This window comes from Daphnia carinata, chromosome 1 (genome assembly GCF_022539665.2).
Source record: "Daphnia carinata strain CSIRO-1 chromosome 1, CSIRO_AGI_Dcar_HiC_V3, whole genome shotgun sequence".
Taxonomy (NCBI): domain Eukaryota; kingdom Metazoa; phylum Arthropoda; class Branchiopoda; order Diplostraca; family Daphniidae; genus Daphnia; species Daphnia carinata.
Window position 1 is genome coordinate 4,318,833 of NC_081331.1, and position 18,113 is coordinate 4,336,945.

The 18,113-nt window shown below is 40.2% G+C and overlaps 3 protein-coding genes across 3 annotated transcripts in view; all 3 read right to left on the reverse strand.

Moving 5' to 3' along the window:
- LOC130691834 (uncharacterized) overlaps nucleotides 1-18,113 on the reverse strand; it is a 53,131-nt gene that overhangs the window by 18,548 nt on the left and 16,470 nt on the right. The gene's annotated exons all lie outside the window — the stretch shown is intronic.
- On the reverse strand, nucleotides 1,781-4,819 carry LOC130691854 (uncharacterized). Its single transcript, XM_057514870.2, has 8 exons — nucleotides 4,697-4,819; nucleotides 3,885-4,501; nucleotides 3,648-3,717; nucleotides 3,416-3,571; nucleotides 3,235-3,338; nucleotides 2,601-2,681; nucleotides 2,418-2,523; nucleotides 1,781-2,302 (listed from the first exon to the last, which is right to left on the reverse strand). Exons 1-8 carry the CDS (start codon nucleotides 4,703-4,705, stop codon nucleotides 2,216-2,218), a joined length of 1,230 nt encoding a protein of 409 aa, XP_057370853.1. The 5' UTR covers nucleotides 4,706-4,819; the 3' UTR covers nucleotides 1,781-2,215.
- LOC130691857 (putative uncharacterized protein DDB_G0271606) lies at nucleotides 8,697-17,365 on the reverse strand. Its single transcript, XM_057514873.2, has 4 exons — nucleotides 16,810-17,365; nucleotides 11,708-12,004; nucleotides 11,275-11,508; nucleotides 8,697-11,133 (listed from the first exon to the last, which is right to left on the reverse strand). The coding sequence occupies exons 1-4, from the start codon at nucleotides 16,822-16,824 to the stop codon at nucleotides 10,483-10,485; spliced, it is 1,197 nt and encodes a 398-aa protein (XP_057370856.1). The 5' UTR covers nucleotides 16,825-17,365; the 3' UTR covers nucleotides 8,697-10,482.

An 18,113-nucleotide genomic window follows, 5' to 3' on the forward strand; every position in this document is an offset into this window, starting at 1 on the left:
TGCATATTTTCTATTTTGTTCGATGTGCTACGTTGCCATCAGTTGAATGTAGTGCGATACAATGCAATGGGAATGTGCGCATTAGTGGCTGGATGACGGGATGCTGGAAGGGGTTAAAAGCCGCAAGTCACGAAAGATGACTTCAAAAACAACAATGAAAAAGTGGGCCGCTTTTATCTTCTTTTTTCTTCCTTCTTTTGCATATTCAAATGTGGATCTTTAGGCTAAAAGAAAATGGCGATGCCGAGAAAGCTTTCACTTGATACCGGATTCTTTTTCTCTTTTTATTTTCTTCTTTTCTGCCAGCCGATATGCAGGTCGAACAGCGGCCTCGAACCTTTTTTCCATATACCAACAGCGTTTCCTCACCGACGGGGCGGACGCATCGCCGTCGGTAAAAGCGAAACTTTCTTCACCTCTTTTCGAATACTTTCACCAGCGAGTCCGCACGTGCGATTTATATCCTCTCTCTCTTTTGCAAATATGGGCACGCATCGTTAATATTAATTTTTTTTTTTTTTTTTTTCGTTTCCTTGTTGCACGTATCGACTTTACCTTTCAACTTGGAACAAAACAAAAAAAATGGGGTTTTCTTGTTTCGTTAAAAAATGACATCCATTCTTTTCGTTTAAAAATTAAAAAATCGGGTCCGCCAAAAAAGAAGAAAAAAGAAATCATTTTTGCGAGAACAATAGACCTGTGTTGTTGCAGTTGACGGTGACAGATTAGGAAGGTAGCGACCGACTGGCCGAACGACCGGACAGTACAAAACATCGTGAGTTTGTTATATTTACCACCTCTATTTATTTTTTTTTTCTTCTTTTTCTCGGGGCAAGTAGCATTAACAAAAGAAACAAAAAAAAAATTGGGGACATGCTGTGTGCTAGCATATTATTGCGGACGGTCGAAACAAAACGCGCACAATCGTCGACAAGTTCACACCATTAAACGTACCCGCGCATTCCACTTCCGCCAATAAACGGCTCAAAGTTAATAATAAGCTATCATTATTAACCAAGGGTTTTTTTTTTTTTTACCGGCTATATTTGGCGTTTGACGTCACGGGATTTTATCTTGATTTGTTTTTGTTTTGTTTTTTTGTTTTTTCAGAAAGACGAAAAAGATTAGGTTGGATATTCGTGTGACATTATATTGTCGGTTTATGCGGTGCGCGATCTCTCGACCCCGCGGAACACACGGTTGCGCTCTTTGAACAGAGGCGGCCATTAAGAAAACAAAGAAAAAAGAAAACACAAAGGATTGAGTAGGAAAACGGAAAAAAAAAAAATGAAATACGAAAGGCATTAGTAGGCAGATCAGGGATAAGGAAGAAAAGTAGGGGGTGATGGCGGCGTATAGACGAGCAATCTTCTATCATCGGGAAATGCTGACCGTTACGTCTCATCTCACATTGTGTAACAAATAAAAAGAAAAATAAAAGAATAGGAGTAGGAAAAGGAAAAGGCGAAGAGGGGCGACATGGTCCGTTGATGAAGCAACCAATCAATACTGCCGCTCTTTTAGTCTTTTTGTGGGTCGTGGCACTGCAGCAAGGCAACATTGGGGTAAGGCGTAACATAAAGGCCATCAACATGAAACTGGCGATATATTAAAGGTAGTCGATTTCAATTGCAGTGTGCCAGCGTTGGACATGATCAAACGAGTGGGTGGGTGGGTGGGTGGGTGACATAAATAATTCACGTGCATGGCTGATATGGTTGCGATTCTTGTTTTTGTGAGTCGAAACGATTTTCTTCTCGTTGCAAGGAAACAACATTTTTCGAATAAATTAAAATTGGGGAAAATGATCGAGCATTATTATTTTTTTTTTTAACAATTGCTGAATATTTTTGAGTGAGGCAAAAAAAAAAAAAAAAAAAAAAAAAAAAACTACCGGACTTGGAGCGACAACTTCAGTTGCATCGGTTTTTGTTTTTTGAGTTGTTTTTCTAATTCCGGGAGTTTGTTTTTTTTTTTCTTTGAAAATCCTTCGTTGATAAAGTGAAAGGAACAATTGCAAACAAATATTGGGAAAACAATTCTAGAGTTCGATGAGAAGTAGCGAGTCAAAGAGTATGTTGTATGGGTTCTTCCTATTTTCTTTTAGCCGGACACTTAAAGGGTCCGACGTCAAGGACAACAGCAAACGTTACCGTTATTTGCAACCTGACATCGTTGAAGCCCGCGTCCAGCCAAGAGTAAAAACAAAACAGTCCTATTGCCATCGATGTCCGTCTATCTCAGCTGCCATCCGTTGCTGAGCCGATGGCATGATGGCCCTTCTCGAAATACTCGATGGAATCTAAAATCGAAAGAAGCGATTCAAATGTTACGTTTAACATTGATACCGACGTTCGGCGTCCCATCTTTTTTTGTTTTCATGGCACACATTTTTAAGAAATAGTTTGAACATTTACGTTGGAGCGTGAATCCAAGAACGGTTGCCTGAGAACGCAGACGCAACAGGATGGAAAGGTGAAGGCTTCACGAACGATCTTGCCGTTTTTGATCGCTGCCAAATGACTGCAAATGTCGATTGGAATTGAATTAGTTTTTTTTTGTTTTGTTTTGTTTTTTAAACAATTTACTGGGTGACTTACTGTGTGACAAATTTCTGCATACAAACAGCTTTGAATCCGGCCGGGAAATTTTCTGCATGATGGCACGGCTTATTTTCACCTCTTGAAAAGACAAAAAAAAAAAAAAAAAAAAAAAAAAAAAGAAATAAGGAAAAATGTTGCCTTTTTTCTTTCAATTTTTTTTGAAATTTGCGTAAATTTTAGTAAGGAAAGAAAATGAGCCAATAACGTTTGACATTTTAAGTTTTTCGTTGCGCATCTTTTTCTTTCGTTTCTTTTGCGCTCAGTTAATCGCTCGGATGTTGTAAGACCGAGCCCGAACGATTATAATTAACCGCCGCGCAACTGGGTCGCGGTCAACGTTGACGTGGGAAATTAGTGAGCCTGAACATTTCCCGCATTCCTTTACTTGGCCATCAGCGAGCACAACTACATCGGAGAGTACACATGTACATACTCTTCCAACCTTGTGCCATTAAACTATATGTCGACGGTCTAACCTACATCACGTGGAGAACTTGTCCTCTCTGAAGAGCCTAGTTTGAAAATTGGCGGGTTTCTTATCCCGCACTCTTCAAAGCGCTTAATATCTTAGCGCCGTGTGAAACATTTTCTTGTTTCGTTTGTTTTGTTTGTTATTCCTTTTTTCCCTTACCGACAAGTCTCGACGGTGATTGGCTGCGAGATGTTGTCTTGGTTGACGATCATCAACATTTCATTGTCTTTACTTCTGGCCGATTTCGGGAACAAGAAGTCAGTCTATTTATAAACAAAAAATGCGGAAATCAAATTGAATGATGCGCAATGAGGATAACATGTACGCGTTTTTTTTATACCTTTGAATCGCAAAGAGGTAGAATATCAGTGGCGGACGTTGCTAACGGTTTGATTCGGGTATTAATGGCGTGCGATGTCACTGCCGTACTTAAGTCGGGTTTGCGCTGGGCCAATATCATGGATTCGTCCGGCTGGCTACTCGACGCCAACGGTTGCTGTCATCACAAAATTGGGTTGTGTCATGAAAAGAGAACATTGCCGAACGTATTTGGCCAGCTGTTTGCGACTTACAATGTTATCGGCGAAAAACGTAGTCAACAGACTCCCGTTATCAGACATAAGGATCTCTTTGATGGCCTCCCTGTTGTTGAAAGGAAAAAAAAAAAAGAATTTAGTTTTTTTTTTTTAAATTTTTGCGATTTTTGTAACTTTTACTCGCTAGATGGCACTTTTGAAAAAAAAAAAAATTTGAAAAAGGGAAAAAAAAGGGAAATGGTGTACATGATGAATGTGGATTGGAAAACTCACGCTGGATAATTGGTCACGTCCTCGCAAAACTGCGACGATCCGTAAGATTGGCACTGAGATTCGTTCACTACCGGCGTCCAAACGGGTTGATTGATGGAGTCGAGCGAAGATGAAACGTCAGCCATTGCCGATCTGTCGGCCTCGCTAGCACCGACGCTCTCCGTCTTATTGCAACCGGGACGACGTCCGTGATGTGGGAACCTATTCTTCATTCGATCTTGCACACCGAAATCGATTGCGGGAGCGCCTTCCATTGCATCGGCTTCCTTAACAACCACTTTGTCCCCATTAGCGGCTCCGAAAATCATATCGTCTTCCGTGTTCGGTTCCATCACGTTTCCCGTGTTCGACGCTTGTTGAATGTAAGGCTCCAAAGCGACGTCGACGGCAGCGTCGCCGTCGACGAAGATGTCTTCGGTGTGGCGGTTTTTTCGCATAATTCCCGCCGAATTTAAACGACCGCCATTGCGAAGCTCGCGCAACCAATAGGGTAGCGAGGCTCTTCGTGCCACTCTGTGTGATGATGCGGATGGATTTGAAACGTCCCTACGGACCGTCCATACGGAAGAATCTGCGGAATGAATTGCGAAGATGACGGCCAACGTCATATGGATAACCTGAAACAAATTGAACGTTAGTTGTGTTTTGTTTTGTCCTTTTGTTTTTATTTTAAAGGTCGCGAAACTGAAACAGTCTCCGACTAAGCGCTAGCAGGAAATGGAAGTTTGGTATCATTTTCCATTCAATGGAAAATGAAAAACGATTTTTAAAAAAAACAAACTTTGAAGCAAATCCGATGAATGAAAACTCACTAGATTCATGACGCTATTTGCAATGGGGTGAAACGGGCGAGTAATAAATTAGAACGATGGATGGCCTGTTTTTCTTGGGTGGGGGGGGGGGGGGTCACACTTGAATCACTTTTTCGGGACGGGGGGAAAAAAAGAGAACTTCGGCCAAAATAAATAAATTAAATTGAAGGGTAGAGAAAAAGGAAGAGATGAGTGCAGTTCTCCGTGGAGCGGATTGAAATGAATACCAGGCGGCTGAGACTGAGCCCTTTTTAAACATCCTTTTCGCTCACTGTGCGTGCGTTATACGTGTGGAGGCGGACGGGGGTATTTCGAAATCACTTTTCTCTTCTCCAACATTGCCGCCGGGAGGCGACATTCCACTTCCGACGGGAGTTACAGCCTCTTTTTTTTTTTTTTTTTCTATCCCCTCTTTACAAAAACAAAATCTCTTTTATTGGCTTTTTTTTCCCCCTACTATCTTCGATAACGTTTCAAAAGACACGGGAAAACCGACAAACTAATTTTCGCTCACCGTTCCAACCGATCAATCGCTGTTAATGGGCAAGACTGGACGTGTTTACTTTCTTGGTAGGAAGGTGAACAAAAAAAAAAAAAAAAATTTGTAGCTGCATCTTTTGTGAGGAGAAATCGACAAAAATAGATCGGGGTTTTGTGTTTAAAAAGGGGGGCGAATACGTTGAAGAGTGACCTCTTGGTCGATTCACTCTCACGTCAAGAAAGTCTGCCTGTCTACATGGGTGGGGCTTAGATTCGAATGTTTTCAGGTCACATTTTTATCGCTAGGTCTCAATCTCTTCCCAACCAACATCCGGGTTTCCGCCATTCAGCTGAATACCAATTTCTTTTTCCTTTTCTCTCCCCCATCCCTTTTTTTTTCTAATTGTTTTTTTTTTTTTTTCTTAAGGTCATCAAATTTTTAAAAAATGATTTCAGACAAATTATTTTTTTTTGTACGTCGTTTTTCCTCGTCAGTATTATTTTTTTTTCACGCATTATCGTTTACCGGATTTCCAATAGCGTGACGGCAGATTATTTTTGTTAACTACTTGACGTATGAGTCATCCTTGCACGACATCCTCTTACGTGCCAGTCCTCCCCGCCACCAAACGACCCCGCCTTTTAGATTGTGCTGATCAAATACGAGCGATTTTTTCGTTTATCTTTTTGATTTTTTTTTTTTTCACGACATGTAAAACGTGCCCGTTCATTCAAGCCGTTGTACAACTGCCTCACGTTTCGCAAGGTTTCAAAAACTTTGCCGGTGTCACGCAGAACGTTGGTCCGCCGCTCTTTGATTTTTTTCTTTTTAACAAACTGTCCTCTCTTCCGTGTTGATGCGAAATAAAACCGGTACCCTAAAAGTCGGCGAATTGTTTTTAAAAAGTTGATTGTGTCGGTAATAGCGAAACTCGCAATCGCCATACGACAACAACTCGCATCCTTCAATTTTACTTATCTAAACTGCACGTTTTGTTTTTATATATTTCCAGTGATTATTCCTTAATGAGGAACATTTTTTTTCCCCCTATCGCTAACGACTTTGCCGACTTCTCAGCCGATGATGTCACTAGATGACGTCAAATTTCCCTTTGTCACGATGACTGTTGATATTATTAGATAGCGCTACTAACGAGCATACCGGTATCGCTCCGGGCGTGGGCGTCCGCGACAGCTCTTAACCCGACCTCGTTAAATGATTAAAAAAATGAACATATTTTTTTTTTGTTCCTTTCATTTCCGTTTAAAGGGGGAAATTTCCTTTACATATAAAAATTGCGGTAGATTGCGACTATTTTTGCGTACACGCATTCGAACCGCCCGCTAGTGGACCGTGACGCTTGTTCATTCATTCGCGCAATCGTTGTCGGCAGTGAACGCTTCCATATGCGTCATCAACTGTTAACAACAACAACAACAACAACAACAACAACAACAACAACAATAACCAAAAAAAAAGGGGGGGTCCCCTTTTCGTGCCGCCTATGTGTAACAACACGCTCTTTCACCACTACGTTCTATTTGCGGCTTCGTGTGTAGAAGAAGGGCCCAGCCCTATAGGGCAGCATGTTGTTTCTGAGTTTCTTGCTAATGTTTGGATTCTCGGTACTCGGCTTGGAGGTCTGGTGAGTAGACGACCCCATGTCGTGCATGACGTCGACGCCTCATGCGCGACCGACATTGTACAATTGTTCCAAGGCAACAGCGTCTTTTCCACGTTTCGTTTTTTTCTCGCGAATTATTGGTACATGCCGTCTTATCGCTTTTACTCCATTCGTAGAAATCAATTAGAGTTTGCATTTTCTACAAGACGGGAAGTTGCGCTAACCTCTCTGTACTTGATGCTCACGCAATTTTATTTTCCCCCCGTTTTTTTTTTTCTGTTATATTTGTCTTTAGCGCAATTATAGCCGCCGGGCATGGATTTGTGGCATTTCGTGGTATCCGGCACTGCGTGTGTATTTATTATATATTTTTTTTATTATCATCGTTGCGTGGAAACGGCGGTTGGTGGTATCATCAGCGATATAAACATCCTTTGGTTCGTTTGGTTAACATTGTTATACTTTCGGGTCGGCGACGTCTATTAACGTCCTTTGAAGCTTTCATCTTACATCGACCTAGCTCCTAGCTATACGTGGCCTCTAGCTGATCCCGATCCGGTTCCAGGGAAAACATCCTGAATGGAAGTGGAACTTTTTTTTCCACTTTGGTTTTGTTTTTGTTTGTTTTTTTACCTTGTTTAGAATTATGATTCTAAATCCATTTCTCTCGCGACTTGTATGGAGGACGTATGTTAATATAGGGGATTTCCCATTTCACTTTCGAACCATAACTCACGACCGTTCACTTTAAAAGAGAAGGCCGGTTCCGCGAAGAAATGCTAATAAAAAATAAAAGAACCGCTACTGCAAACACCACCATCTGTTGTTTTGATGCAACACAATGGTTGAAATCAAAATTTAAAAAAAAAAAAAAGGATAAATAAGATAAGCCTAAGGGGAATTTTCTAAAACTTCGTAATGATTCACATTTTTGCTTTTGTTCAGTGTCGCTTTTAAAGAGAAAAGATGGGGAATACACTCACGTACGCCTTCACTTTGTCTCGTGAACGGGAGAAAGCAGGCTATTCTTCCTTTTCATCGTCATTACGAAAGCGTTAGATAAATGGCCGCAAGAGTGCTGTTAGCATGTTACAGCGCCATCTTTACGTCAGTTCGTTCAACAAAAATTGCTGCCATTGAATTTGGGGTTTTCCGCCGCTTTTTTTCACGCGGTCAGTTTCTTACGTATGGCACGCGGACCATTCGTTGGCGTAATGGTCTGTTATTTAATTGAAACGGATTTTTTTTTTTAAAATCATTTACCATTTTTTTTTGTTTATCAGCCAAACGAATTTTTTATTTAATCCGCTAAATCAGAAGAACGATGCAACTTTCTACATTCTAAGGTTGCTCGGCCGGCATAATCGTTTTTGCATATATGGCGTCATCGCTGTGACGGAAGGTCGTGATAACAAAACATTTGCTGACATCATATTGACCATGTCTTTCCTTTTTTTTTTTTTTTTTTTTTGCCCGCATTTGCTTTGGAAATCTTTCGACATGTGCGCCTATTTCGGTAGTGATCCAGCACGATGACGATATGCCTCTCTATACATGGATCGGAAACTAGTTTACGCGTCAAATGATAATTTTCACCTTTGCTCCACATGCGCACAAATAGCAACAATAGAAAGGCACTTTTTTTTTTTTGAAATTTTGTTTATTGTTTTGTTTTCTTTTATAATTGCAATTCAGAAAACGTGATTATATTCGATTAGCTGAGCATTTGGCTTTCTCACCTTGTACGTTTTTTTTTTCTGCTGATATTTCCTCTATCGCATTCTCTAAAAGGCCAACAGGTTTCTCTCCAATCTGTTCATAATGACGACTCTATCCTGGAAGTAGGTTGATTGATCGTTGTCGCAAAAAAAGAAAAATAATTTCAAAGAACCAACTCGAAACATAAAACCCAGTTTTTTGTTTTGCTCTTCATGCATGTTACATAAAATGCTTAATCATTTACTAGACAGTTAGCCGAAAGGCGTGACAGATTGAGAAGAAACGGAACAAAAAGATACCCACATAACAGAGACTTGAAGATACGCTAAGATTCTGATTACGTTACACCGTTTATAATACGAACAGAGAGCGAATGCAGAGATAATGGGTCGCGGGGGGGGGGGGATGCAAATGTCCTATCAAATAAAGATACTAAAAGGCCTGTGATTTTAAAAAATGTGTTAAGACTTGAAGTACCATTACTTCCTTGTTGTTTTTGTTTGTTTTTGTTTGTTTTTTTTTTGCAAAATGCGCCCGTTCCTTTCTTTACAGGCAAACATACCGCGCACCGCCCGGCTTTATTTTTATTTACACCTACGTATCTAATTGGAAATGTTTTCGGCACACAGTGGCTTTACAATATACATTTGCGTGTGTGTGCGTTTGTGTTTGCTTGTGTTTAAGGTCCTCACTACGCAGTCACGTAGCGCAGTTTTCACTGGAATCTAAACACAAACAAATTTATTATTTATTTTTGAAATTTTTCATCTGATCATCGCAGCGCCAAACCGGCCAGCAGCGTTTGCAATGGTTTCTTTTTTTTTTTTTTTTTTTTTTTTCTATTAAAGCCGTTCGTTTTTTATTGTTTTTTCTTGGAAATCGAACATACCGTCGTATTTTCGGCGCAGAAAGGAAATGCAATGTGTGTTTTGCTTCTTTGTTTACACGGGAACGAACCAGGACGGTTTAAAAATAAAAGCATCAGAAACTGCGAAGCGACTGACGCGTGCCCAACTACGTTTCTTGTTTAAAATACTGAATTCAAAAAGGCTTTTAACGGACCCAAAGAAAGAGTAGCATGAAGTAGCGCACTCGATCGTCCGCTAGATGTTGTTACGAGTGCTATGTTAATTCTTTTCAAATATTCTTGCTTGTTTTTTTTTTTTTGGCAGTTCTCGGTGAACACACGATTACACGAGAGGCCAAAACAAAGAATCAATTTGCTTATTCACGTCAAGTGTTTGTGTTTCGCGGCATTTTACTTCGTTTCATTTTGACCTTCCCACTATATTGCGATGGCCGTTGAATGACTTTCAAAGGCTGCAAATCGATGCTTCATTGCCGGAATTGACGAACGTTTAGCTCTTGTTTTGTCTGCCTCTGAAAATGTGCAATCTCATTTGACCGTCTTCGTCTACTGTCTGAATTTTTCAGCGATTCATCGTCAGTTTAGTAGACGTCTGCTTTGTCGTTAGCGGCACCTCTAGACACGTCAAGAAACACACGAAAGCAATCACATTTTTGAAAAAAAAAAAAAAAAAAATTAAAATAATAAAAACACGGGGATACATCATTTTCAATCAGAATCGTTTTTTGTTTAAGGACAAGGGAAATTCAACCGGGAACCGTTACGTACTTGCCGTAAGGTTCCTCCAACACGTGCAATTCTCGTTCAATCAATATTCATAGACAATCAAAAGTTTTTCAATTTAAAAAAACAAATCATATCCAGCAGTTCCACGGCCGTTTTTGTTTTTTTTGTCTTTTGGTTTCTCTCTCATTATTCACTTTTACCTGCGTAAAGGTGGACACGATCGAAGGGTTTTCCTTCCGCAAGACAATAAGAAAAGAAAAAAAAAAATGTCGATTAATAAAATCAAATGGAAGACCACGAAAGAAAAAAATGGTGATTTGTTTTGTACACGCATAATTTTTGTTTGATGTTTTTCGCTCTTTCCGTTTCTACGCAAATGGAGGATATTTTGGGAATAGCAAATTTTGATCGTTCGTATCCGTTTGCAACGGAAGGATGCCGGCATTGTTGACGCCTGCGTTATTGTCCGTCAACGGCGAAACGGGCACAGGGCCGCTAGGTTGTCGTGTCGTGGTCATTCCACCTCGGAAAACGGGAGCCGAAGGGTCGCCCGATGATGCGCTCGCAGCCGGAGCAATCGGGGTAGGTGTAGTTGGTGGCGTGCTGGTGGCCGGAGTTATAAATGTCGCCACTGTCGTTGTCGTCTGCTGCTGTTGTTGCAGTTGTTGTTGCTGCTGTTGCTGTAGTTGTTGTTGCTGCTGTTGCTGTAGTTGTTGTTGCTGTAGTTGTTGTTGTTGTTGTTGTTGTTGTTGTTGGGGAAATTGCTGAGGGGGTTGTTGCAAGTTTTGCAATTGTTGAGGCTCCTGAATTGGAACGACTGGACGAGGCACTTGCGGCTCTTGAGGTGCAACGGGAGCCGGACGAGGAATCTGAGTCACTTGCGCAGCTTGCTGTTGTTGAGCTGGAGGTTGAGTGAACTGCTGGGCAGGCCTTGGCTGTTGCGGTTGCGGCTGCTGGAACAATTGTTGAGGCTGGCGAACAGGTTGACTTAACTGCGGCGGTTGTGTAAACTGCTGCTGCTGCTCCAGAAAAGAAAAAAAAAGCCAATCAGATTTTAAAAATGTAATCGATTTTTTGGGGACAAAAAAACAAAACAAACACGTGGCCCGATAAGGCCGATGAAATATTTTTAAAAAATTGTGATGTGCGTGGTTTTATACTTGCGGTTGTGTTGGCCGCTGGTTCGGTGGACGGAAACCGCCTTGTTGTTGCTGAGCCGGAGCCGGTTGTCTGAACGGCTGCTGAAGTGGCGCTGGCTGCGCCGGGCGTGCTGGTTGCTGTTGCTGGACAGGAAATTGTGGACGGACCGGTTGTGTCGGCTGTTGAAACTGGGCTGGTTGCCTGAATTGTTGGGGGAAAGTTTGCTGTCGAAATGGTGGCTGCGTTACCTGTTGCTATATAAACACACAGGCAAAACTTTCAATTAATCTGCGTAATCCATCGTCTTATTGCTTCTGGAATCGACAAAAGATAACGAAAGTTTTACACGCCCAATTTGCTAAATTAAAATTTTCTTTTTCAAAAAATAATAATAATAAAACAGTTCATTTGCATTTCAAATTAGCCAATGGAATTGCTTTTTATTTTGTTTACCTGCTGTGCCGTCGGCTGTCTGAATGGCTGTTGTGCCAGTTGGGCTTGTTGCCGTGTTTGCCTCACTTGCTCGGCCATCGCTTGAAACGGCCTGGACGGCTGCTGTTGGAACGGCCGTTGCGGTCGTTGGACATTAAAAATCTGGCCGGGCAATTGTTGTTGGCGAGGCACCCTGAACTGCGCTTCTTGTTGTTGCTGTTGAAATACTTGCTGGAACGGAGGGAAACGCTGGAACTGGGCCAAGCTCTCGCTCGCCAATAAGATGACCAGCACCGACAGCATCACTTTCGATTTTCCCTAACAATCAAGAAATCATATCGTTAAAACACAACATAAGGGACCCTCTTTTTTCTTTTGTTTTTTTTTTTACTTAAGATTTCGGATTCGTCGTAAGAGCTTATGCTAATAGGGTTTTGATGTAGCCTTGAAAAATGGCTCGATGTCTTGATTACCATCCGTCATTACGAAAACAAGAGAAAAGATAGTCAAGGTTGAGAATAGCGGAGATGGGCACATTGCACAGGTTTTTTTTTTTGTCTATGTTGCTCATTTCTCTTGTTTCCCCTCCGTAGCGCATACATCACTGCGTATCCGTGAAATGAAGAACCACTATCCATCATGCAAATGACAGGGTTTTTCTGCCCTTTCTGCTGACGACCTTATAGACCTCCACTGTACGGTTAGGGATTCTTTTTGAGAAGTTTAAACAAAACGAAAAAAAAAAAAACGTCTGCCCCTTCATTTTTCAAAAGCCACGACTACCCTCACGTTTCCTCTCGTTTTTTTTCTTTTATATTTTTTGTTTCTTTTTGAATCCATACATGCCGAAAAAAACAAAACAACAACAACCCAGGACACATCATCAATATTCCCTTTTTTTTTTTTTTTTTTTTTTTTTTTTTGTTTAGTTTTGTATTTTAAAAAATTCAATGAAGTTAGGGGAAACTTTGTGTGCGCCCACACAACGAAAAAGTTCGGTTTAGAAAAGAACGACTCCAACGGCGACTTGTCAAAAATAAAAAAAGGTCAATAAATAAAATAAAAAAAAAAAATAAAATAAATTGAAAATCGAAAGCGAAACGAAAGAAAAAGTTTTCGTCGTGTCCTTGCCCTTCTTTTGCTTTTCATTTCTCTATCTCGTTTTTATACATCCGCGCCGACAGCTTACGACTCTGAAATAGCGTTGGCAAAAAACAAGCCCCAAAGCTTACACTATGTAACGTCCACGCGTGATTTTTTTTTTCCTTTTTCACTACCACCAGTCAAAACGTGACTGCACACTTTGGAACAAATTCAAGCCCTAAAAAAAAAAAAAAAAAATTTGAAATCGAGAAAAAAATTACACGGCACTAAGAAGCGCTCTTCGTAAACGAACGATATATATTTTGAGAGGACTTGTCGACAAGCACGACATGGCGTAGTCTATCATACGTTGTTGAAACATAAATATAGAACGTGCACTAACCTTTAAAAGCCTCTCAAATTTTTTTTTTTTTTTTTGCCATTTAAACTTTAAGACAAAAGAAACACGTTGAAATGGGAAACCTGTCGTATGGGATTCGTCGTCGTTCATCATTATCAATGCCTTTCACCCTTTTGTGCTGGACTGAGTCCGTTTTGTTGCGCACTTAATGTAACGGGTCACCCGTTAAAAAAAAAAAAAAAAAGATCTGCGCGTTTTCTTGTGCGATGCTTCGGCCAGCTGGCAACGTGACAATAGAAATCAGCCGTTTGGCCAGCTCTCTTTCACCCCGAATAAGTAGTAGCTATAGATGCTATATAGTGTAGTGAGAGCTAAAACTATAGAGCTCCGCTCTTGTGCGTCTAACGCAACTTCGGGCGGCTTCTCGCTTTCACCCGACCGCATCCGACAGCAGGGACTTGTTGGAAAGCATTTTTTTCTTCTTTCTTTCTTTCTTTCTTATTGTGTAGTCAGTCATTTTTGTTACAATTATTAGTAGTTGTTTTTTGTGTTTTTTTTTTTGTAGAAAAGACAACAATTCGTCAATAAATTAAGTACGCGCAATTCTTGCGGGAAATTTTGAACAAAAAAAAAACTTGTTTTCGTTTCGTGAGTTGTTTTTCGTAATGTTTTAATAGGTAGACCACAACGAGACAGTGTTCGAACCTATAAGGAAAAAGAAAAAAAAAGATGAGTTGCGTAAATGGCTCGACTGGCTCGGATATTTATTCTTCACGCTTTTTTGTGTTACGTACGCGCACACATTTCGCGTGCCATAGTTTCAATTAATGTGTCTATACAGACGCGGATATTTTCGGTTACAGGCCGTTAAATTCTTCTCTTTTTTTTTTTATCTATCGCTCGCGTGTTTTCATTTTTTTTTTTTTTTTTAACCGCTTCGTTTTTTATATTTTTTACGAGTTGCCTCTGTGTATCTCCTCCGCATTTTATGTATTGCTCATTTTCAAAAAAAAAAAAAAAAAAAAAAAAAAAAAAAAACGCGGTGAAGAACGAGAACTTAAAAAACTTCGCCATACATTTTCCTCATTCTTAGCAATCGATTCGCCAGCTTTGTTGGCGAAACGTATGCATTTAGCGTGTCCTGTGTTAATGCGTCTAGTACATGTCGCAATGGTCGATGCGTTGGGTACATTGTTTGCTGCTTTTAAGTCTTTCCTCGGACGGATTAACTTTTGCTTTCTTTGTCGAACAGATCTTTCTAGGGCAGTAGGTGGTATTAGTTATCATAATTGCGTATTAGGTTTATTTTCTCCCCCCCCCCCCCTTCTTGTCTTGTACGCTTTAAATTGCTAAGCACAGCCAAGGCCGTGTTGAATTTTCCGGTGCGCTGTGCTGATGTGCTGTCTAATAAGTACATTTAAAGACGCCTATGTGGCAAACATAGACGATGGGGGAGGCCGGCTAATAGGCAGGTGTGCACAGGTGAAGGCCGCGGCTGCCTTAAGCAGCGGTTCACCATCATTAAAATAGCCACGGAGAAAAAACAACGCAAGCCCTACCAACACGACCGCCGCGTTTTACTCAACGACCTTTTCGTTTTTTTTCCCAATTAGTTATCTTTCCCTTTCTCACCAGAAAATTACTAATGAAACTTCCGTCAAAACGCATTTTCGTTAGGGAAAAAACGTTCATTTTTTTTCCCCTTCTTTCTGGAGAATGAAAGAAAACAAATTTTTTTTTTTTTTTTTTTTAAATGTGACGTAGGTCAAGACATCTAATAAAATAGCGAACTTATTTTGTTTTTGAAATAGAACATCGCTTGAATATGTTACACATTACATCATTTGCTTTCTCTAAGAAATGCGTGTCTCTCTTGTTTCTCTGTGTGTTTGGCCATTTTCTTTTCTGTTAACGGCCCATCAACAGCAAAGGACGACTTTTTTTTTTTTTTTTACCTTATTCAGCACGAAATCAGGTGCGTCCTCGTGTGGCACCGCCAAAAAGAAAACAAAAAAGTCTCGTTTTCTCTCGTTCTTGTGCGTGTGTGTGCGTGTGTCGCCCGAAAAGAGAGAGAGACTCTTCGGCACCTGACAACAAGAAATTCTGCCTCGGATGACAAAAAGAAAATCAAAGCTGTAAACATGTGTGTTCGAATCCAATTAATTCCAATGACACGCGCAAGTTTTTTTGTTTTTTTTTTTCTTTCTTTCTTTCTTTCGATAACATACTAATCTTAACAGCGGTTACCCTTCTACGTACATTTAACGCGGATTGTTAGGGGAAAGCGAAAATTACACGTTTATTAGCGAAAGGGGATTTTTTTTTCCTCAAAACTGCGGCTGGGGTCTCATTTTGTTTTACAAAAGAACGGAGCCCAACGGGCGGAAAAAATAAACACACATACGTCACTTCTTTCGCTTCCGAATTTGAAACAGAAAAAAAAAAAAAAAAAAAAAAAGAAGAGAAAGACAAGCAAAGGTAGAGAGCGAGATATTATAGCATTTCTTTCACAAACAGGTTTTTGCGTGTTTGTCTCGAGGGGCGGTCTATACACACGGACTGCTATGGCCAACGGTTTTTGGCGCCGGTTTTTCTTCTTCTTTCGTGAGACATCGCCACCACTTTCTACGCACACCACACGTATACGGCACACACACACATGTATATGCATTTATACGCTAAATATATGCTGAAACGGCTGCGGCTACTACCGTAGACTATATAATGTGAGATGTCGGGACAAGATGAAGAGACCGCTCCCGGAGAAACGGGGAGAAAGGCAAAACAGAAAAGAGAAAGATGTTTTGCGGTGCTGCTACTTTACACGAAAGGTGATTGCCGGCTAGTTGAATGTAGGGAATTTTTGGAACAAGCGGGGAAAAGATGGAATAACAATTTCGATTTTTAGTCGACAGGAAATAGCGATCGAAAAAAAAAAAGAAGAAAACGTTCACATGTACAGCGGATGAAAGATCAATCAGCCATAAAAATCGGATCGTGTATCAAATACCCTTGAACGTTTCTTCCTTTTTGTAAACTTTTTTTTTTTTCCCGGCAGTCAGAAATCAATACGAAGCGCATTTAAAAAAAAAAGAAAAGAAAACGAGAATCGTTTCCTGATAAACCTGTGAGGCGTTTAATTTTCCTGTTTTTTTTTTGTTTTATTTCTTTTTTTTTCTAATTCATTTCTTTTTCAACCTAACTTTTTTTTTTTTTTTTTATCTATACGGTGTCTTAATGGAAAACCGGCCGCTTTGAAGTGCCTATCTTGACACAACGCCGAATATTTCATTTCCTTCTTTGTTTTTGTTTTTTTTCTATTTACAACGGCCAAAATTTTTTATGGTTTGGAATCAATGACCGCGCGATGTGTAAATTCTTGAATTTATTTATTTTTTCTCTCCTTTAATTGCTTCTTTGTCCTCTGATTCCCAATCACCCACCTGTCGAATTTGTTTTTCTTTTCGCACAGGGGAAAGAATTACAAAAAAAAAAAATTAAAAATGCTAATCACGTAGACGACTGCTTGTCATGCAATGCGATCCTTAAGGTTAATTGAACACTGTCAGGTGTACCTTTAAAGAAATTCTATTTTCGCAGTTGGGTTATAGGCACTTTCGACCTTCAAAATAAATTGAACTCACCACAGATAGAAAAAGACTAGCGAAATCAAACTTACCCATGGGAATGCCATGTTGAATTAAATAATGATGCGCTTTTTGAGAGGAAGGGGGACCCGATTTGCGGCGGCAAGTTTGATTGATTCAAATGGAAAACCACCAAAGTCGAAGAGAATGCGGTTTAATGAGCAAAACAAAAATGTGCGTGTCTTTTATGTGCAGCTGTTTATTACAGAAGGCACTGTCGTAACACTTGAAAACATCACATCACATAAAAAATAAACCCGAAGACAAACAAATGAAGCGCGTCCGCTTTTAATTTCAGTCCCGGCTGTCGATTTTTTTTTTTTTTTTTTGCTTAACCGGACCAAACAAAGCAGCAGATGTTTTCTTTGGTGCCGATGAATCGTGAAAAAAGATCTCTGCGCCCGAAGAATGGAACACTAATAGCGACGCCAACTGGAACACGGACACATATAAAACAGAGGAGGAGAGCACCTTTGTGAATAATTTTTGAATATTGGCCTTTTTAGCGATAAACTGGCAGGGCCACCAGTGCTGTGGCCAGCGTATGTGAAACGAGTGAGCCCGGCCGTGTTTCTTTCTGTGCGGGTATATAGTGGCCCAGCCAGTCTAAGCCCAGGCTTCTCTCAGTCAGTGAACTTTCACTCTCTGTTGGCGATGGCCAAGTCTCTGGAAAAAAAAAAAGAAAAAGGAAAGAGAGAGAGAGGAAGAAAAGGGGCGGGAGAAGAAGAAAAAGGTGGACAAGAAAAAGGTGTATATCTGCAAAGAAACAAACTAAACTTTACGCCAGTATTGACGGAGGAGGACAGCTGGCCAACATCAAACCACTGACGGAATAAAAATACCTGAAAACTATTCACGTTATTTTTTTTTTGTTTTTTTTTTTTATATTATTTTAACGGAACACATATCGAATAGATGTAAGAAAGCGAAGAGGACAGTAGCCCCAGCAAAAACCCAAAAAGTTCGACCTTGGCAAAGGCCTTCCAATCAGACTGCAGTTGTGGGATGGAAAATCCAGTAAAGAGTTGTTGTACACGTGAACCCTGCGCCTATATGAAGCTCGACCTTTTTTTTTTTATATATACATTCAACTCTCATTTGTAGCTCAGCCTTTTCTGTTTATATCTTTTTTTTTTTTTTAACAATGGTCAGGTTCTTCTTATTTAGTTCTATTTTTTTGTCCTATCTTTATGAGGTTATTCCTCCCGTGTTGCGCTTGTGTCTCTGATTTGAATTCATTAAATTTTGTTTTTATGAATTCATTCCTTTAAAGCTAAAGTTTTGAAAAAATGAAGCAACCAGGCCAAAACATAGAGCGTGACCTTGCCGTTGGACC